Source organism: Entelurus aequoreus, linkage group LG20, assembly GCF_033978785.1.
Source record: "Entelurus aequoreus isolate RoL-2023_Sb linkage group LG20, RoL_Eaeq_v1.1, whole genome shotgun sequence".
Lineage (NCBI taxonomy): Eukaryota > Metazoa > Chordata > Actinopteri > Syngnathiformes > Syngnathidae > Entelurus > Entelurus aequoreus.
The window spans coordinates 50030953-50054740 of NC_084750.1; the positions used below are offsets into that span (position 1 = coordinate 50030953).

General features: G+C 41.1%; 1 protein-coding gene across 4 annotated transcripts in view; it reads left to right on the forward strand.

Annotated features, from left to right (window-relative positions):
* The window catches only part of LOC133636336 (gastrula zinc finger protein XlCGF57.1-like), a 297128-nt gene extending 273772 nt beyond the window's left edge, over positions 1-23356 (forward strand). For 2 of the 4 annotated variants that reach the window (XM_062030288.1, XM_062030291.1), the window contains one exon: positions 21248-23356. In XM_062030288.1, the coding sequence (XP_061886272.1) occupies positions 21248-22713 (1466 nt within the window). In that variant the 3' untranslated portion in view covers positions 22714-23356. Of the gene's footprint in view, positions 1-6870; positions 7332-12018; positions 12100-21247 lie in introns of those variants that run through there. The other 2 variants (XM_062030290.1, XM_062030292.1) reach the window with 2 other exon arrangements.
* Positions 23357-23788: the final 432 nt, after the last annotated feature.

A 23788-nucleotide genomic window follows, 5' to 3' on the forward strand; every position in this document is an offset into this window, starting at 1 on the left:
GTCCACATTGCCGGCAGTAAATCCGACCTGTATCTAGTGAGGGTTGGACTCTGCCAAGGCTGCCCTTTGTCACCCATTCTGTTCATAACTTTTATGGACAGAATTTCTAGGCCAGGGGTCACCAACCTTTTTGAAAGCAAGAGCTACTTCTTGGGTAGTGATTAATGCGAAGGGCTACCAGTTTGATACACACTTAAATAAATTGCCAGAAATAGCCAATTTGCTCAATTTACCTTTAACTCTATGTTATTATTAATAATTAATTATATTTATCTTTGTGGAAACACTGATCATCTTAATGATTTCTCACAATAAATATATATAGAAACAGATAAATATCAATATGCAACACTTTATTTTTATATTTTCTCTAAGTGCACATTTTTCAAATTGAACATTTTCAAATGATCACTTCTAAGACAGTCGTGTGAAATCACAATATCCCATTTTAACTAGCTAGCCACTAACATGTTTTAACAAATCATGAATTACTTTGCACCATGTTTGTACAAATAATAACTCATGTAAAATACAAAAGTAAACTCTCAAATGTTTAAATAAATCATGTCACACTTTGAACTGGACACCAAATCTGTTATCTGTTTCTTTGTCAGCCAGCAAGCCTGGCATTGCATGCTGTTAACTAGTGTGTTGTACTCTGGTGTGTAACTTGACATTACAACTCTGAGTGAGTCTTGCAGATGTCCATCAGTGAGGCGTGTTCTGTGTTTGTTCTTGATGAAGTTCATGTCAGAAAAGGCTGATTCACAAAGATAAGTTGAAGCAAACAGGCTTGCAACCTTCATAGCTGCTGTGCATACACCACTGTACTTTTCTGTGTCAACAAGGCACCAAAAGTTTGGTGCAGCCTGGTGGGCTTTGAGGTGGAGGTCATTTTGCAGTGTTACAATTTCAATCTCCACCTGTTCAGCATCCAGGCTGAATGTTGCACTTAACTGCTCAGCAATGCATGATATGTCCACGTTCATGAAAGGATTAGAAATGAACGACACACATGGCTCAAGCTGATCCAGGTCACAAAACCTGTTCTCAAACTCTTGCCCAACTCTGTTTATGACCTGAGAGTACTTTTCTGCAACTTTGTCAAAAGCCTCAGATTCTACAGATTTTCTAGATTTGCCAGAATATTTTTTTGGAATTTTAATCATAATAAGTTTGAAGAAATATTTCACAAATATTCTTCGTCGAAAAAACAGAAGCTAAAATGAAGAATTCAATTAAAATGTATTTATTATTCTTTACAATAAAATTTTTTTTTTTACTTGAACATTGATTTAAATTGTCAGGAAAGAAGAGGAAGGAATTTAAAAGGTAAAAAGGTATATGTGTTTAAAAATCCTAAAATCATTTTTAAGGTTGTATTTTTTCTCTAAAATTGTCTTTCTGAAAGTTATAAGAAGCAAAGTAAAAAAATAAATGAATTTATTTAAACAAGTGAAGACCAAGTCTTTAAAATATTTTCTTGGATTTTCAAAATCTATTTGAGTTTTGTCTCTCTTAGAATTAAAAATGTCGAGCAAAGCGAGACCAGCTTGCTAGTTGTGGGGAGACGGGGCCGGCGGACTGACGGCGCCCGCTCCAAGATGGCGGCGAGGAGGCGTGGACGAGCTAGCGGCAAAGTGGGGCGCGCTGGGAGCGACTCCGCAATCAGCATAAGGTGCGTGGAGCGCGCAGCTGTGGACAGTGCAATCACCCTCTCGAGCCGTATAAAAGGGTGAGAGACGTGAACATCAAGGGAGTGTCATGTCTGTTCATGTTTTTGTTTTGGCCATGTGTCTGTTTTTTGGACTCTTTTTAGTTCCTGGTTGCACTTCCTTGTTTGCTTTGGTTTCCATGGTCACCCATTAGTTTTCACCTGTCTTGTCACGCACCTGTTTCACGTTTCGAGTCACACACCTGTTTTCACTGATCATGTCACTGTTATTTAAAGCCTGTCTTTTTCTGTTGGTCTTCCTGGCGACATCACCTTCTCCACACAAATTTATGCTCTGCACCTGTTTACCCTAGTTCTTGTTTCATCTCATGCCAAGTAAGTTTGGATTTAATGTTTATAGTTTTTATGCCCAAGTGCATGTCTTTTGTTTTTCATAGTCAAGTTTTTACCTCCGCTGGGAGCGCCTTTTGTTTATACCTTTTTTGAGTTTTGTTAGTGTAGAATAAAATCATGTTTTTACCTCCACGCCATGTTTGCTTCAGTTCGTTTGCATCTCGGGAAAGCAACCCACGCAGGAAACTGCATCATAGTCCATGTTCTGACAGGGAGGAGACGGAGAAAGACGGCGGACGGGAGGAAACCATCCTCTGCTGCCACGCAAACGGCGGTGACGTGCTGCTGAAAAGCAGACGGCGGACGGGAGGAAACCAGTCATGTGCTCACGTGAGAAAAAAGGCAGCTACTGAAAAGCACGCAAAAGACTCTGATTGAAATAATAAAGAAGTCTAAACCGTCTCACGACAATGTCTTCCCTGGATGGTCCTGAGAACCCGCACGACAGTTAGGAATGTCACACTAGTAAATAAATAAAATTTAAAAAATAGAGGCAGCTCACTGATAAGTGCTGCTATTTTTAGAACAGGCCAGCGGGCGACTCATCTGGTCCTTACGGGCCTGCGGGCACCGCGTTGGTGACTCCTGTTCTAGGCGCAATCCAGGCGTTGAGGGGATCCGGTTTGGTGGCTGCAGGATTAGGTCTCTGCTTTCTGCAGACGATGTGGTCCTGATGGCTTCATCTGGCCAGGATCTTCAGCTCTCACTGGATCGGTTCGCAGCCGAGTGTGAAGCGACTGGGATGAGAATCAGCACCTCCAAATTCGAGTCCATGGTTCTTGCCCGGAAAAGGGTGGAGTGCCATCTCCAAATTTGGTAGGAGATATTGCCCCATTTGGAGGAGTTCAAGTATCCCAGAGTCTTGATCACGAGTGAGGGAAGAGTGTATCGGGAGATCAACAGGCGGATCGGTGCGGCATTAATGCGGACGCTGTATTGATCCGTTGTGGTGAAGAAGGAGCTGAGCCGGAAGGCAAAGATCTCAATTTACCGGTCGATCTACGTTCCCATCCTCACCTATGGTCATGAGCTTTGGGTTATGACTGAAAGGACAAGATCACGGGTACAAGCGGCCCAAATGAGTGGTTCTCTCCCTTAGAGATAGGGTGAGAAGCTCTGTCATCCAGGAGGAGCTCAAAGTAAAGCCGCTGCTCCTCCACATCGAGGAGACAGATGAGGTGGTCCGGGCATCTGGTCAGGATGCCACCTGAACGTCTCCCTAGGGAGGTGTTTTGGGCACGTCCGACCGGCAGGAGGCCACGGGGAAGACCCAGGACACTTTGGGAAGACTATGTCTCCCGACTGGCCTGGGAACGCCTCTGGATCCCCCGGGAGGAGCTGGATGAGGTGGCTGGGAGAGGGAAGTCTGGGCTTCTCTGCTTAGGCTGCTGCCCCCGCGACCCAACCTCGGATAAGCAGAAGAAAATGGATGAATGGATGGATGGGCTGCAATGGTTGTGTTCTCTCGGATGCAGAATTTTACACCTTTCCTGATTGTCAGCTCCCAGACAGTGGTCGAGGAGCGCAGGGGAGACGTTCCCTCCAGGGCCCATGTATTGTCGGGGGTAACACCCTCCACTTTACCTGGCAGTGGGTCCTACAGTTCTGCTGTTGGGTCGTCATTCCGACCCAACAGTTGTCGATTCGTTGCAACTCTGTCACTTTATTTATGTTTTCCACAAAGTCAACCGGACATCCACTAAGCTACTAACGCTCCTGCACATTAACTGCTTCCACTCCCTCACCTCACTTTCCCACTCACTTACTCAGTCACTCACCTCACATACTGCCATTCTTAAAGGAGCACACACACACACATACGCTACTCTCACAACACTAACTAAACTAAATTACTCCAAACACTCACAGAAAAATACACCAATTGCATTTTTCGCCATAGTGCATACAATAACCATTGTCAAGTTGTTGTTTTTTAAGTAAAGAACAATGCTATTTAAAATTAGATGAGTGGGACTGGTCCCCTGTGCTCGCGAGCAACCTGGTCGATGTTGCTTGGGATCGCTTCAAAACAGCGTTCCTAAAGATACTAAATGACATGGCTCCCGTGAAAACAGTCAGGATCAAAGCCCGCTCGGAACCATGGATGAATCCGGACCTATTAGCTGCCATAAAAGACAGAGACAGGAAATACTCTGAATACCAAAAATGTAAAACAGAAGTAGATAAACAACCCAATAATATCAACCTCAAATTACTCCTTTCAACTCTCAAAAAGCAATGCAATAAATTAAGAAATAAGTCAACCAACCTGACTAAATCCTTAAAAAAAAATTACATTAACGACAAAATAGAGGAAAACACGAATAAGCCACGTGAGCTCTGGAAAATTCTCAACAACCAGCTTCCTGGTTGCAGCCAGAAACTTAAAACAAGACTCACCAACATCAGCATCAAGGAGGGTGACTCCCTCATTACAGACAAAATGGAGGTAGCTAGCAGACTTAACGCCTTTTTCACCAGCATAGCTGCAACTCTTGTCAACAAGCTGTCCCACCACTCTGGTCGCTTTGGTGTAGAACACATTAAAGCCTTCTACAGAAAGCTAGGAGTATCCAACGATGATTTCAAATTAGAAATGGTCACAGCTGATGAGGTGTTTAAAAAATTGAGCGCGCTCCACCCTAACAAGGCCACCGGTCTTGATAATATTCCCTCCAGATTCCTCAGGGACTCTGCCTCCATCATTGCCCCGATCATCACGCACATAATAAACCTATCAATTACACAAGGCCAAGTACCAAAAGATTTTAAGATAGCAAGAGTAACTCCCCTCTTTAAAAAAGGAAGCAAATTGGAACCTGGCAACTACCGACCTGTTTCTATTCTCAGCTCCATTTCGAAAGTAATGGAGAAAATAGTTTATGAACAGGTCGATAGTTACCTTGCCACTAATAAACTCATGTACAAATTCCAATCCGGCTTCAGAACTAACCACTCCACTGACACATGCCTTCTCTATCTGACCGACCACATCAAACATGAGGTGGACGCGGGCAAATACTGCGGCATGGTCATGCTGGACCTTCAGAAGGCCTTTGACACCGTTAACCACGCTATACTGTTGGATAAGCTCAGAGCAATCGGATTTAACAAAACCTCTTGGAGCTGGATGCAGTCTTACTTGGAGGGGAGGGAGCAGGTGGTAGAGGTGAACGGCACCGTGTCCCCCCCCCTCTCGGTGAACTGTGGAGTCCCCCAAGGCAGTATATTGGGACCTTTACTGTTCCTAATATACATAAACGACATGTCATCGGCATGTGACTGTGAATTGTTTTTGTTTGCGGATGACTCTGCCCTGCTGGTATCCGGCAAGGACAAGTCACAGGTGGAGAAAATCCTCAGTGCTGAGCTCTGTAGAATTTGCACCTGGCTCGCTGACAACAAGCTATCCATCCACTTGGGTAAAACAGAATCCATCCTGTTTGGGTCCCACATCAAACTTAAGAGAGTCAATCACTTCACCATAAAAGTAGGTGACAGTGTCATCACCAGGAAAGATGAGGTCACCTACCTAGGTTCCATTCTAGAGGCTAACCTTTCCTGTGATAAAATGGCAACCAAGGTAATCAAAAAGGTTAACCAACGAACGAGATTTCTCTACAGAATTTCCTCTCTGGTCAACAAAAGCACCATGAGGATTCTGGCGGGAACTCTCGTTCAACCCTTTTTCGATTACGCATGCACCTCCTGGTACCCTAGCACCTCCAAAACCCTCAAATCTAAACTCCAAACATCTCAGAACAAGCTAGTCAGGTTACTTCTAGACCTCCACCCCAGATCCCACCTCACTCCTACCCACTTCTCTAAAGTGGGCTGGCTCAAGGTGGAGGACAGAGTTAAACAACTTGCACTGAGCCTAGTCTATAAAATCCGCTACACCTCCCTGATACCGAAGTACATGTCAAACTACTTCCTTAACGTAAATGACCGCCATAACCACAACACCAGGGGGTGCTCTACTAACCACGTTAAACCCAGATTCCGAACTAACAAAGGTCTTAACTCATTCTCTTTCTATGCCACATCAATGTGGAATGCGCTCCCAACAGGTATAAAAGAAAGGGCATCTCTATCCTCCTTCAAAACCGCTATAAAAGTTCACCTCCAGGCAGCTACAACCCTAAACTAACACCCTCCCCGGATTGCTAATAATCAAATGTAAACAATCAAATGCAGATTCTTTTTCTTATGCCTTCTGATCTCTCTCTCTCTCTCTCTCTCTCTCTCTCTCTCTCTCTCTCTCTCTCTCTCTCTCTCTCTCTCTCTCTCTCTCTATGTCCACTACTTGATGTCCATATCCCCCCCCCCCCCCACCCCACCCCCCTCCACACTCCTGGTTGTAAATAATGTAAATAATTCAATGTGATTATCTTGTGTGATGACTGTATTATGATGATAGTATATATGATAGTATATATCTGTATCATGAATCAATTTAAGTGGACCCCGACTTAAACAAGTTGAAAAACTTATTGGGGTGTTACCATTTAGTGGTCAATTGTACGGAATATGTACTTCACTGTGCAACCTACTAATAAAAGTCTCAATCAATCAATCAATCAATGCTATTAGCTTGGACAGTTTGTACAGTAAATTTGGTAAGTGCCTTAAAAACAGTACTAGTTAATTATTTTCATATATACCTGATTGAAAGTCGAAAACAGTTTATATACTTGAAATATCATTTGTTGCCATGTTTTTTGTGTAGACACCATGAAAACATACATTTTGAACGGTTCGTTCATGACTTGCCCATCACTAAGACTCATTGGCCCCGCCCCTAAGTGACGCATGCGTGGAGGATATGCGCTTTGCAGCAAAGTCCTCCTTTACTCCACACACGCTTCTAAGCCTCGCTACTAACTACACTTTATTCATCCTCCGTGTCAGGATAAACTCCACTCGTCTCACTCAACTTTGGACATTATTAGGCCCGCTTAGCTTGCTACTTGTTTTAGCGCGCTAGTAAGCTTAGCGTGCTAGTTAGTTTAGCGTGCTCGTTAGCTTAGCATGCTAGTTAGCTTAGCTTGTTAGCTGCTAACAAAGAGAGGCGGATTTGATCAACACATCGCTTAGGTAAGATCAAGTGTGAGTGTAAAGTGTTGTGATTGTGTGAAAATGTGTGAAAGAACGATAGCAGAGTACAAAGAGGAACTTTCTCGGACAAAAGAAGAGAACAAAAGACTACGTCAACTACTGGACGCTGTTTTTAAGAAACCTCAAGTTGTGTTACACAGAACAGGTTTGTTTACTTCTTACTCTCACATGTTTACTAACTTTATATTTCATCATGAACATGAACATGACGTGTTAGATTAATAGTGATTAATAGGTGTAGTCAGACACATGATTGTTATTGTGTTATTAATGTGATTATCAGACAGCAGTCATTTCCATTAGATCATGTTCAAATATAGGTGATTTGGCACACTTATAATTAAAATAACAAAATAATGTTGTTATGTCAGATATGTACTAGTATTGTATATGTGGATGGGGGCCCTGCTTTGTAAATAATGTGTACCCCTTTCAGAGATCACATTTAGTTCCACTTCAAACATTCACATGATCCACAATGAGATGAGATGGTATAACGTGAACACTTCTGGAACTTTCTAACTCGGGGAAAAAACGGGATCTCGTTGGAAGCGCGATGTATTGGGTATAACAAAATGGTGTCTGCCAATGTAGTTTACAATGTCACTACGTCAGTAGTTGTCAAACTTTTTTCACCAAGTACCACCTCACAAAATACTTGGATCTCCAAGTACCAACATCACGTACCACAGTTTTAGAATCCCTGCACGGTCGGTTCAGGAAGACATGATCAATGCAAGCGTGTGCAAAGACAACGTCACTTCCTTTTTACTTGTTTTACGTCAGTTATGTTCCTGCATGTTGTCACTACCATAGTTTTCTTTTTTGTCATCTTTATTTGAATAACAATGTCACACAAAAGATGATATGCTGATCATTTTAAAATTACGGAGCCCCTAAAGGGAAGAAGAGGGGGTGGCTGCGATGAGGAGTGGGGGTGGGGAGGACACGTGCTGGTTGAAGAAGTTATTCCAGTCATTGGCCCTCTCTATTGTCCCCCCTACTGCTCTGGTCTTTGTCTTGTGGCCTGTGATGGTTTTCACACCTTCCCAGACCTCCCTCATGTTGTTCTGCTGCATGTAGCTGTCCTTAGCCTTCCTCATCTCCCGCTGTGCTGCTCTCATTGCCTCCCTGTCTCCACTCCTGAAGCAGCTTTCTTCTTGTTGAGGACAGCTTTAACCTCCTGTGTTTGTTATCAGGGTAGCACCCAACAGTCTTAGCAGGGCAGGTCACGTCTACGCACAAGTTGAGGTAATCCGTAAGACGGTGAGTCAGACCATCAATGTCCTCACCATGTGGAAACTGTCACACAATGACATCACACTAAGACATTCAGTGACAGTTTTCCAGTGTTTATCAGTCATTTGTCTTTACTTATTTAGAATTTTGGTTTGATTGATTGAAATTGATTGATTGATTGAAACTTTTATTAGTAGATTGCACAGTACAGTACATATTCCGTACAATTGACCACTAAATGGTAACACACCAATAGGTTTTTCAACTTGTTTAAGTCGGGGTCCACTTAAATTGATTCATGATACAGATATATACTATCATCATAGTACAGTCATCACACAAGTTAATCATCAGAGTATATACATTGAATTATTTACATTTTTTACAATCCGGGGTGTGGGATGTGGGGGGGGGGGATTAGGTTTGGTTGACATCAGCACTTCAGTCATCAACAATTGCATCATCAGAGAAATGGACATTGAAACAATGTAGGACTGACTTGGTAGGATATGTACAGCAAGTAGTGAACATAGAGAGAGAGATCAGAAAGCATAAGAATAAGTATCTACATTTGATTATTTACAATCCGGGGAGGTGGGATGTGGAGGGGAGAGTGTTAGTTTAGGGTTGAAGTTACCTGGAGGGGTTGTTTTAATGCGGTTTTGAAGGAGGATAGAGATGCCCTTTCTTTTACACCTGTTGGGAGTGCATTCCACATTGATGTGGCATAGAAAGAGAATGAGTTAAGACCTTTGTTAGTTCGGAATCTGGGTTTAACGTGGTTAGTGGAGCTCCCCCTGGTGTTGTGGTTATGGCGGTCATTTACGTTAAGGAAGTAGTTTGACATGTACTTCGGTATCAGGGAGGTGTAGCGGATTTTATAGACTAGGCTCAGTGCAAGTTGTTTAACTCTGTCCTCCACCTTGAGCCAGCCCACTTTGGAGAAGTGGGTAGGAGTGAGGTGGGATCTGGGGTGGAGGTCTAGAAGTAACCTGACTAGCTTGTTCTGGGATGTTTGGAGTCTAGATTTGAGGGATTTGGAGGTGCTAGGGTACCAGGAGGTGCATGCGTAATCGAAAAAGGGTTGAATGAGAGTTCCCGCTACAATCTTCATGGTGCTTTTGTTGACCAGAGAGGAGATTCTGTAGAGAAATCTCGTTGATTGGTTGACCTTTCTCTATAGAATCTCCTCTCTAGTCAACAAAAGCACCATGAAGATTGGTACAGTAAAAACCTTTTAAACAAAGTGTTAGCTCGTGAAATTTTCTGAAATTTGTAGGTATATTCTTGCTATCGTTTACATTTTCAGAATGTATAATATTGTTTTTTAGAGAAATGCTTTGACATTTTTTTATCATTAATAATATCTGGAATACATATTTGGCAGCAGCAAAGTGGCCATTTGGGTAGTTTTTAGCTCTAAAAAGGGTATTTCAACAAGTAAACAGTACAGAAGGTACTTGATGTTGATATATGTAATGCTCATAAGGTTATTCTAGTCAAATACGTGTGTGTAAATATGCGATGTGTAAATATCAAAATATTACGTCAAATCACTTTTTGTCAGGCAATATTACATTTAATGACAATTTTACATAAATGAATACATCCAACCACGTTGTACATATTTATTATGTGCAGGAAGAAATAACAGTTACAGTTGTGTGTATCTTCCAAACAAGAAAGAGGTTTTATCACATCACCATGGGACTAACATGACACTCCTTTAAATCTCATCAATACCACAGAAGAGGCAAACTGTCCTTTTCCGGCCACGATAAAGTCTTAAATAATGTCAAACACGTAGCGATACAATAACCAGGAAGATAAAGTGTTTGTCTCACACCTAGTAATCCACTGTGGACACACCAAGACAAAAATGCAGGTTCAGTGAAGGAAATACATTTTTGGTAGGCATTCACATTTTGCCACAACACCCCTAAAGGGACATGGGGGAAAGTCCTAGTTGGAAATACAGCCCAATTAACTCATGAACTGCCATTTTCACACACACCTCAAACCATGCACACGCATCCAATGCTTTCTGGTGCTTACCAGAAACTATCTGGTGCACACCAGATACATATATAAAACAAATTGTCCCCATGTCCCTTTAGGGCAGTGGTTCTTAACCTTGTTGGAGGTACCGAACCCCACCAGTTTCTTATGTGCATTCACCGAACCCTTTAGTGAAAAATAATTTTTTTTTTTTTTTTTAATTAAAGACAAAGTTATATGTTTTTGGTAACACTTTAGTATGGGGAACATATTCTAAGTAACAAAGACTTCATTTAGAGTTATTTGGACACTAGGGGAACATATTCTAAGTAATAAAGACTTAATTTAGAGTTATTTGGTTAGGGTTAGGTTTAGGGTTAGAATTAGGGCCAGGGTTAGAGGGTTAGGGTTATAATAAGGCCATGCCGAATAAGGCATTAATAAGTACTTAATAATGACTAGTTAAGAGCCAATATGTTACTAATTTACATGGTAATAAGCAACTAATTAATGGTGAATATGTTCCCATACTAAAGTGTTACCATGTTTTATTACTGGTGCATAAAATGAAGCGTGCATGAACATCACCTTGTTCAAACAACAAAACCAACACAGTGCATGAACTCACAACAAATTACACACCTGCAAATCAGTCTGACTTCTGCTGTTGCCGTATCCGTAATACGCCGATAGGGAGAAGGTTTTATTTACACCATGAGTCGGGTGTGTCTTGACCTCCGCCGAACCCCTGAGGCAGACTCACCGAACCCCTAGGGTTCCATGGAACCCAAGTTAAGAACCACTTCTTTCGGGTCTCTGTTAAAAATAAGTAAGTGGCTTGTTTAAAAAAAAACAAATCAACATTTAAAAAATAAATGACATGATGGGAGTCAGTGGCGCCCCCTTACGTCATTCATTGCAATGACTGAAGAGTGAAAGTGATTGAAATTGTGGGCCATAATACTCCCTGATTTTTTACATCCACCCCTTGTTCATGTTTATATTCTTCTTCCCTTTTACTCCTATGTAAGCTAGTTTTTATACAAAACATGACTAAAATATTCAAATATCACAGAATGTGAGGTTTCAAAAGCAGCTTTGTAAAAACAATTGTAAGTCCAGGAAGTGACGTAGTCTTCCGGTACCTATGGAGTAGTGACATTGGAATATGTTTGATTGATTTCATGACAGCACGTCCCCTAAACGTTAAAACATCATCGACACCATTGAACCAGCAGTGGAAACGTGGCTTTATTTACTAGCAAGTTCCTATTTTTAATTGTTGAAATGTTGTTTTGATAGCGGCTAAATTAGCATGTGGCGATATTTGTACATGGGATCACGTCTGCGCCGAGTGGATGCGCAGAGGGTTGAAACAGCGCTTGTGTCTTTACTTGAACATCATTATCCAGCACCATCTGCTGGTCACTTTGTGTACCACAGTCACTTCAACTGCATGTCATGACACCTACTAACTCCTATGTCACTCAAAAGTGCACATTTGAACCATTTCTATATCCAGCATTTAAATGTTAATGATGTTGTATTATCCCCAGCTAGCAAAGTTAACTGCCTTTTTTCTGCTGTTTTGCAAGAGCCGTGTCACGTGACTTCAAACTTGACACCTCATTGGCTGCTTCTGAGACAGGCTCCATGCTTTTACTCTTTTAACGGAAGTGAGTCTTGCTTTTTCAAGCAGCACATTTTTCAGCACTGCATTTTTTAACTGAGTTTTTATGCACTGAATTTTCAACTAACTGTATCGTTTCTGATCAAAAAGCATTCTAAAAAAATAATTCCTGAATCCAAATACACAAAAACAGGTACCAAGAAGAAAGAAAAGTAGGTTTTGTATTATAGGATCCCAACCTAAGAGGAGTTTTGAGACAAGAAAACAATTAAAAGCCTTGAAATTAATATAAGAAAAGTCCAATTAAATCTCATTGAAATAAAGTGTCCTGGTTTAAGAGGACACGTTTGAATGTCAGCAGCAACATGAAAATAACTGACCTTCAACTATGGTGTTTTTATAGAGCAACATGATTATAGGACATACACACAATAAACATGATTATAGGACATACACACAATAAACATGATTATAGGACAAACACACAATAAACATGATTATAGGACATACACACAATAAACATGATTATAGGACAAACACACAATAAACATGATTATAGGACATACACACAATAAACATGATTATAGGACATACACACAATAACATGATTATAGGACAAACACACAATAAACATGATTTTAGGACATACACACAATAAACATGATTATAGGACATACACACAAACATTATTATAGGACATACACACAATAAACATGATTATAGGACATACACACAATAAACATGATTATAGCACATACACACAATAAACATGATTATAGGACATACACACAAACATGATTATAGGACATACACACAATAAACATGATTATAGGACACACAATAAACATGATTATGGGACATACACACAATAAACATGATTATAGGACATACACACAATAAACATGATTATAGGACACACAATAAACATGATTATGGGACATACACACAATAAACATGATTATAGGACATACACACAATAAACATGATTATAGCACATACACACAATAAACATGATTATAGGACATACACACAATAAACATGATTATAGGACAAACACACAATAAACATGATTTTAGGACATACACACAATAAACATGATTATAGGACATACACACAATAAACATGATTATAGCACATACACACAATAAACATGATTATAGGACATACACACAAACATGATTATAGGACATACACACAATAAACATGATTATAGGACACACAATAAACATGATTATGGGACATACACACAATAAACATGATTATAGGACATACACACAATAAACATGATTATAGGACAAACACACAATAAACATGATTTTAGGACATACACACAATAAACATGATTATAGGACATACACACAAACATGATTTTAGGACATACACACAATAAACATGATTATAGGACATACACACAAACATTATTATAGGACATACACACAATAAACATGATTATAGGACATACACACAATAAACATGATTATAGGACAAACACACAATAAACATGATTTTAGGACATACACACAATAAACATGATTATAGGACATACACACAATAAACATGATTATAGGACATACACACAAACATAATTATAGGACATACACACAATAAACATGATTTTAGCACATACACACAATAAACATGATTATAGGACATACACACAATAAACATGATTATAGGACACACAAAAAACATGATTATGGGACATACACACAATAAACATGATTATAGGACATACACACAATAAACATGATTATAGGACACACATCATCATCATCGGCATCGCAGTCTCGGAAGACCATTGATTTCCTGTGCCTCGGAGTCAGGTCTTGTCGCAGCGTCTCCTGTGGCTATGTAGGCCAATTCGTGAGAGACATTCCCGGCTGCAGATGTCACATAACCAGACCGGTCCCATAGCTGTTGCCGGTGTCGCAGAGCCCTGTTTCTTTCTCTTTGCCCTCTTAGCCTCATGGTGTTGGGCCAGGGTGGTTTCTGACTTGAGCAGCCCGCTGCGGAGTGCCTGCTGCCACTGAAGGCGGTCCTGGGCTGCATCTTCCCAGCTGTCGGGGTTGATGTCAAAAGACTTGAGGTCTTGTTTGCAGACGTCCTTGTAACGCAGCTGGGGACGGCCAATCTGCCTCTTGCCAGTTGTGAGTTCAGCATAGAGGATGTCCTTTGGGATTCGCCCATCGTCCATCCGCCGGACATGGCCCAGCCAGCGGAGACGTCGCTGCCTCAGTAGGGAGCACATGCTGGGAAGCTGTGCTCTTTCCAGGACTGATTGGTTTGTGACCCTGTCCCTCCAGGTGATGCCCAGTAGACGCCTAAGGCAGCGAAGGTGGAAGATGTTTAGCCGCCGCTCTTGGTGGGAGTATAGGGTCCAGGTTTCACTACCGTACAGTAGAGTGCTGGTGACACAGGCTCCGTACACCTGCACCTTAGTGTGGATAGTGAGCTTGCGGTTTTCCCATACTCTCTCTGTAAGCTTCCCAAAAGTTGAGGCAGCTTTTCCGATGCGGCCACTGAGTTCGGCATCGAGTGACAGGTTGTCGGTGATGGTGGAACCGAGGTAGGTGAAGGTGTTTACGACTTCCAGGGTGTAGTTGTTGATGGTGATAGAGGGGGGTGGTTCAGTTCCCTGTCCCATCTTCTTGGTTTTGCTCAGACTGATGGTCAGGCTGAAGTCCTGACAGGCTTTGGTGAACTGGTCCATTAGGGTTTGCAGGTGCTCCTGGGAGTGTGCTACCACTGCTGCGTCGTCAGCAAACAGCATGTCCCGGATGACGAGTGGCCTGACCTTTGTTTTGGCTTTCAGACGGGCATGGTTGAACAGTTTACTGTCTGTCCTTGTGTGAAGGTAGACTCCTTCAGTTGCTGTACCAAATGCTTGGCGCAGGAGGAGGGAAAAGAAGATCCCAAACAAGGTGGGCGCCAGCACGCATCCCTGCTTGTCACCACAGCAGATTTTGAAGGGGTCTGATGTGGACCCATAGAACTGGATGGTGCCATGCATGTCGGTGTGGAAGGACTGGAGGATGCAAAGGAGTTTGGGGGGACAGCCTATTCGTTCAACCAGCTGAAAGAGGCCACTCCTGCTCACAAGGTCGAAAGCTTTCGCAAGGTCAATAAATGCCATGTAGAGTGGTTTTCTCTGCTCTCTACACTTCTCCTGCAGCTGTCTCAGAGAGAAAATCATGTCAGTAGTAGACCTTCCTGCTCTGAACCCTGCCTGAGATTCTGGGTATATTTTCTCAGCGAGAACCTGGAGTCTATTCAGTGCAACTCTGGCAAAGAGTTTGCCGGTACTGCTGAGTAGAGAGATACCACGGTAGTTGTTACAATCACTCCTGTCTCCCTTATTCTTGTACAGGGTTATGATGGTAGCATCCCTCATGTCCTGTGGGACAGCACCTTCACTCCAGCACAGACAGAGGAGCTTGTGAAGTTGGTCGAGGAGAGCAGGCTTTCCACACTTGAGGATTTCAGCTGCGATTCCGTCACTGCCAGGTGATTTACCGCATGCTAGGCTGTCAATCGCTTTGCTTAGCTCCTCAGTTGTTGGTTCCATGTCCAGTTCTTCCATTACAGGTTGACACTCAACATGGCGGAGGGCTGCATCGGAGACAGTGTTGTCGCTGGCGTAGAGTTTGGAGTAGTGTTCTACCCAGCGGTCGAGTTGTTTAGAGCGGTCAGTGATGATTTCTCCCAGTGCCGATTTCAGCGGAGCAGTTGTGTGGTGTAATGGTCCAAGCGCCTGAGTCAGCGGCTGATTGGATGTTGCTGCAAAGCTGTAGCCAATAGCTGTTAGCACAGCGACGGGAGGCATTCTGCAGTTTCTTCCTTGATGCCCTGAGAGCATGTAGGGTATTGTCACTTGACGTGCATTTGTAGTTGGTAAGGGCGATACGCTTTTCTTCCAGTATCGGTGCCAATACAGATGCGTTGGCTTCGAACCAGTCATTGGACCTTCGCAATCTTTTGCCAAAAACCGTTAGGGCCGTGGTGTGGATGGTGTCTCGTAAGCCTTCCCAGTACTGCTGGGCAGAGCTGCACTGGGGTAGTTGGTGGAGGGATTCCTCTAAGGCACGGTTGAAGGAAGCAGTTTTAGTTGGATCGGCTGCTTTGCTGCAATCCACACGGGAGGTCCTTTAGGTTTGGCTCTGTAGATAATTTTTGTCTGCAGTTTGACTTTACAGCAGACGAGGGAGTGATCGGTGTCACAGTCTGCACTGTGAAAGGTACGGGTTTGGAGGACACTTCTGAGGTCAGAGCGCCGTGTTATGATCAGGTCCAACTGGTGCCAGTGGCCAGATCTTGGGTGTCTCCAGGAGACTTTGTGGCGGGGTTTGGACTGAAAGTATGAGTTAGTGATGCAGAGATTGTGAAATGTGCAGAACTCAAGGAGACGCTGCCCATTCTCGTTCATTCTACCAATGCCATGGTAACCCAAGCAAGATGACCAGGAGTTATGATCTGAGCCAACTCTTGCGTTAAAGTCACCAAGCAAGTAGAGCTGATCTTGTTTGGGGATGTTTCTCACAGTCGCCTCAAGCTCATCATATAATTTGTCCTTTATTTCGTGGGAGGAGCTAAGTGTTGGTGCATACACACTCACCAGGTGGACAGGTCCCATGGTGGTGTTAAGGCAGAGGGTTAAAATTCTCTCTGATCCGCCTGTAGGTAGTACTATTGCTCCTGGTAGAGTGTTCGTGATTGCAAAGCCAACTCCGTATTCTCTGGTTTCACCCGGAGGCTTCCCCTGCCAGAAGAAGGTGTAATCTCTTTCTCTCAGTGAGCCTGATGAGAGGAGTCGGGTTTCCTGAAGGGTAGAGATGTCTATTCGTCGCTTCAGGAGTTCGTTGTTAATGACTGCCGTCTTGCGGGCGTCGCTTATATCGAGCAGGTTGTCAGTTAGGGGTCATGGTTCTGACGTTCCAGCATCCCAGACGTAGTGCTGGAGTCTTTGTTTTATTTGTTTTGCTTGGTGCAAGGTTTACAGCCCACTTGTCAGGAAGAGTCCCTTAGCTTCATGCACCCAATGAAGCAGGCAGGCTGTGGCGGAACAGCACCTAATTGGCTGGGGGCTGCCCAGCTTGAGGCGGGCGGTAGCTGTCCAGTAAGATGAAACATCTCTCCTACCGACGGAGGTAGCCCCTGGCGCCCATCCCTATGCCAAACGAGAAAGGGCTTATAACCGGTAACTGCTGACCTCCCGTGTTGTGCTTTCACTGCACAGTGAAGCTGGAGTTTCCTCTCTAGGGCACAAGAGGCCTGGGCAAGGTGTATGGAGATCCTGTGTTGCCCAAGCAACAGGGCCCCCCTCTCTGCCTTGCTGACGTTGTCCAAAGGAATGGAAAACCAATACATTTGGCGTCAGTTCGGCTGCAGGACATGCCAGAACAGTGCTTCACACACTGAACTACCTAACGGAGTCCAGGCCGGGTTTTCTGTTGGGGTTTGCTCCCTTAGCCTTTTCCATTCCAGAGGATACCCACAAGGCAGTGGAAGGGGGGTGTTTCTATTCAACCCATAGATGGGGCAGTGGTTGGCGGACGCCAGGGCGTGTCCACACACCGGTGGGCCTGCACGCCTCGCCTCTGGGGCCCACTGCTGCTCCGAGATCCCCTACAGTTTAGCCTGCGTCCGCAAAGACGCAGTTACCGTGCGTGGCCACGAGGAGGCACTTCAGGAGTCTTGGTGGTGGAGAGGCTTTGTACCAGCAGGAGGAGGCTTACGCACTTGGCTCCTCTTTTCACCCACCCAGGGGCTAGCTGGCGGTGATAGCTGTAAGCAGAGAGTAGCAAGCAGGGGCAGCATGCACTAACTACAAGCACTTCTGCCACAAATCTAACGATCTGACGCATCACACGCACCCTGTGCGCGAGCACTCACACACAATAAACATGATTATGGGACATACACACAATAAACATGATTATAGGACATACACACAATAACCATGATTATAGGACATACACAATAAACATGATTATAGGACATACACACAATAAACATGATTATAGCACATACACACAATAAACATGATTATAGGACATACACACAATAATCATGATTATAGCACATACACACAATAAACATGATTATAGGACATACACACAATAAACATGATTATAGGACATACACAATAAACATGATTATAGGACATACACACAATAAACATGATTATAGCACATACACACAATAAACATGATTATTGGACATACACACAATAAACATGAGTATAGCATATACACACAATAAACATGATTATAGGACATACACACAAACATGATTATAGGACATACACACAATAAACCTGATTATAGGACATACACACAATAAACATGATTATAGGACATACACACAATAAACATTATTATAGGACATACACACAATAAACATGATTATAGCACATACACACAATAAACATGATTATAGGACATACACACAAACATGATTATAGCACATACACACAATAAACATGATTATAGGACACACAATAAACATGATTATGGGACATACACACAATAAACATGATTATAGGACATACACACAATAAACATGATTATAGGACATACACAATAAACATGATTATAGGACATACACACAATAAACATGATTATAGCACATACACACAATAAACATGATTATAGCATATACACACAATAAACATGATTATAGGACATACACACAAACATGATTATAGGACATACACACAATAAACATGAATATAGCACATACACACAATAAACATGATTATAGGACATACACACAATAATCATGATTATAGCACATACACACAATAAACATGATTATAGGACATACACACAATAAACATGATTATAGGACATACACACAAACATGATTATAGGACATACACACAATAAACATGATTATAGGACACACAATAAACATGATTATGGGACATACACACAATAAACATGATTATAGGACATACACACAATAAACATGATTATAGGACATACACAATAAACATGATTATAGGACATACACACAATAAACATGATTATAGCACATACACACAATAAACATGATTATAGCATATACACACAATAAACATGATTATAGGACATACACACAAACATGATTATAGGACATACACACAATAAACCTGATTATAGGACATACACACAATAAACATGATTATAGCACATACACACAATAAACATGATTATAGGACATTTGTGGGGTCAATTAAACGCTCAAAATGGCCAGAAAAAGAGAACTTTCATCTGAAACTCGACAGTCTATTCTTGTTCTTAGAAATGAAGGCTATTCCACAAGATTGTTTGGGTGACCCCAAACTTTTGAATGGTAGTGTGTATATCTATATATATCTATATATATATAGATATATATATATATATATGGATGCTGTATCGGGACAGATCCATTAAGAGTTTGAGCAGAAATATGTCATGTCAAACATATAACACCTTTGTGACATGAATATTGATATTGATATTAATATAAAAGTCAAAGCAGTTTGGCTAATGAAGATGAAGTCTAATAAACAAGCTTTGTTCTTCTCCAACATGCCTCCTTGTAGTTCAGTGCAACAGTTTGGCCAACAAAAATAAAGACTAGTGACACCTCTCACATCGAATACACAATCTTCACAGCCAGTGTTCAATTCCATGAGATGACAAAACATTTGAGCTAGAATTGATGTAAATAGAACACTGATACAGTTTACAGTTAAATAAAGGAGAAGTGAACATCCCAGTAAACAAACTAATTACTTTATAAACAAGTTGTGACAACGTTCACGACACATCACCTGCTGCATGTTTCCTCACCTCATTAACTCTCAGTCACAGCAGCTGATGGACAATGTATTGAGAAAATAAAAGAAACATCAAATAGTTTTCTCCTTCGCTGTATACTTTTAGTGTGGGGAAAAGTGTCTCCAATATTGTCCACACCTGTCTCCATCTAAACACAGCAGTGTGCTCTTAAACGCACGGCGGGAAGCGAGGGAAAATGACGTTAACCCAAGCGCTTGGCTCCGTTTACTCCGAGGACAAATCTCCGTTTTAAAGTCCGTGTAGCTTGTCCGCCATGATTATCAAGCCAAACAACGCTATTGCACATGCGCCTGACTTTGTGTTGCCTAAAATGTATTAATAAATAACGATTTGCTGTAATTGAAAAAATTGACGTACTACTTACCGTCGGGAAAATCCCAAAGTCGTGTGGACAATGCTGAAGAAACAAGTCTATGTCAGAAAACCAACACATTTAGCTGAACTGCACCAACTTGGTCAAGAGGAGTGGTCAAAAATTGAATCAGAAGCTTGTGGATGGCTACCAAAAGTGCCTTCTTTAGGTAAACTTGCCAAGGGACATGTAAGCAAATATTAACATTGCTGTATGTATACTTTTGACCCAGCACATTTGCTCACATTTTCAGTAGAGCCATAATAAATTCATAAAAGAAGCAAACTTCATGAATGTCTTTAGTGAGCAACAAGTATGTGCTCCAATCACTACATCACAAAAGAATAAGAGTTGTAGAAATGATTGACAGCCATAACATAATGTTCTTTACAAGTGTATGTAAACTTTTGACCAGGACTGTATATATGCATGTGTATATGTATATATATCCATCCATCCATCCAGTTTCTATCGCTTATCCCTTTCGGAGTGGCGGGGGGGGGGGGGGGGGGGAGCCTATCTCAGCTACAATCGTGTGGAAGGCGGGGTATGTATATATATATATATATATATATATACTGTATATGTATGTATATATGTTCACTTTAGCAGTCCAGTTGTGATTGATTGAATGCCCTGATAATTAAACTGGACATTCTTTTGTAATTGCCACAAAATAACATGTAGTATTTTGTTAATTTCTTCCCAAAAATATTTTTATTTTATAGATATTTTCAAAGCAGAATATTGTCCTTAGGGCCCTCTGGCACCTCATGGGGGACCCGTAAAATCTGTGCCTCTTAAGACCTCACTGTTGGCTTTGTACGCTCATGTTACTTCTCAACTAGTCAAAGTTGATGCTAATCGACCTGTTTCTTCTCCTTTTTACTGAATGTGAAAGCAAAAGTGAGTCCACAAATAACCGAATCGTAAAGCAGAATCGAAAATGAAATCTGAATTGGTCAAATCTTATCTATTTCCATCCCAGCATGTGTTTGTCTTCTTGTGTCCTGCAGACGTCTGTGAAAAATATGGTCCACCTGAGCAGCAAGAGGGGTCCTCCAGTATGGAGCAGAAGAGCTCACAGCACCTCCACGTGAAAGAAGAGGAGCCACAGCCCCCCCACTTCATAGAGGAAGACAAGAGACACCTCATCAGTGTGAAGAGTGAAGGTGATGAGGTCAAAGGTGAGAGTGAGGAGAAGAGAAGCAGCAGCTCAACACAACACATGACAACAGAAGCTGATGGAGACCACTGTGGAGGATCACAAGCAGACAAGATCTTAGCTCCACTATCAGATAGTGAGGACACAACGTCACACTCTCCTGACACTTATGATGAACACTCTAAACATGATAAGACATGTCACACTGACAACACTCACTTCACATGTTCTCTCTGTCACAAAACTTTTAAATACCATTGTCATCTGAAAAGACACATGAGAACACACACTGGTGAAAAACCTTTTTCCTGTTCAATCTGTGGTAAAGGTTTTGCACAAAGTTCACATGTGGAACCACACAGAAGAACACACACTGGAGAAAAACCCTTTTTATGTTCAATCTGCGGTAAAGATTTTACTCACAAGTACAATTTCAAAGCACACATGAGAATACACACTGGAGAAAAACCTTTTTCCTGCTCAGAATGTGGTAAAAGTTTTGGAAAAAATCAAAGTTTAAAAGCCCACATGAGAACACACACTGGAGAAAAACCTTTTTTCTGCTCAGAATGTGGTAAAAGTTTTGTAACAAATAAAAGTTTAAAAGAACACATGAGAACACACACTGGTGAAAAACCTTTTTCATGTTCAATCTGCGGTAAAGATTTTACTCAAAGGCACCATTTCAAAGCACACATGAGAATACACACTGGAGAAAAACCTTTTCCCTGCTCAGAATGTGGTAAAAGTTTTCTAATAAATCAAAGTTTAAAAGTACACATGAGAACACACACTGGTGAAAAACCTTTTTTATGTTCAATCTGTGGTAAAGATTTTACTCAAAGGCACAATTTCAAAGCACACATGACAATACACACTACAGAAAAACCTTTTTCCTGCTCAGAATGTGGTAAAAGTTTTGGAAAAAATCAAAGTTTAAAAATACACATGAGAACACACACTGGAGAAAAACCTTTTTCCTGCTCAGAATGTGGTAAAAGTTTTGGAAAAAATCAAAGTTTAAAAATACACATGAGAACACACACTGGTGAAAAACCTTTTTCATGTTCAATCTGCGGTAAAGATTTTACTCAAAGGCCCCAATTAAAATTACACATGAGAAGGCACTCTGGTGAAAAACCGTACTCCTGTTCAAGCTGCAACAAAAGTTTTTGTTACCTAAACACTCTTAGAGTACACATGAGAACACACACAGGTGAGAAAGTGTTGAGTTGCAGTGTGTGTGGTGAAAGATTGTCTTCTAAGTACCAGTGTAAGAAACACAAGTGTGCTGGTGAGAACAGCAGCAGCAAATGAAGATGCAGGATTTGAAATAAACTTTAACTTTGACTTTCTAACAACATCAGCACATATAACATGTGTGACATCATTGTTGTGTGTGTAACACAATCTTGTTAATATGATTCTAACATTTATAGATGAGACACTTCAGATTAGTGCTTTTATTTCAGTCAAGTACATGAGTTAATATACACATTTGTGTACTTTAAAATGAACAGAACAATTGGACTGAAAAGGTGACAATAAACACTACATCAACTATGTTACATACAATAAACATTTTCTGTGTAGATATTCATAATTCACTTTCATACTTATATATGTTTTTTGAAATAATGAAGTGTTACATATTTTATTTTCTAATTGTAGATGATTCCATAGATGAACTCCTTTATATGATATACATATTTGTTTTACATGTGTTCATACCTTTGCTTTTGAGTACACATAAATCCCTCTTAGTTCATATTTACTGGTTCACATCTGAAACATCTTCTGGACCACTTCTGGAAGCATATTATTATTTACTTTATACATCATTTGAGCAGTTGTCTTTTATACAATTTTAAAATGTGTGACTTTATGAATCATTAGTTGGGTCTCTATAATCCATTCTATTAATTGTCTTTATTACTCTCTTGTGTAATATGAATATTGTTGTGTGATTGTTTTATATGTATGTCCGCAGACCTTTATGCAATAAACAATGTATGCTTCAACTAAAGTTGGGTACAATACATGTAGTTAATATTTGTAAGTATGTATTTTATTCTATTCTATTTTTTTGCACTCCATTTTTTTATGTTTTCTTTATATGACTTATATAAAGTTTCCAGCTTACTTCATCTATATTAACTCCTAAACATGTGATTACCTTTATTCCTTTTAGTTCAATATTATCCATCATAATTTGTGTTTTACATTTTTACAATCTCCAAATATGATATATTTAGTTTTATTGAAGTTTAGTGACAGTTTATTGATGTGCAGCCATATTTTTATGGTCAAGTTCTCTCTGGATAAAATAAGATGAGGGTTAAATCAAGCGGTAATGAAGGTGAAGAATGGAAGATTACTATATACATAATAA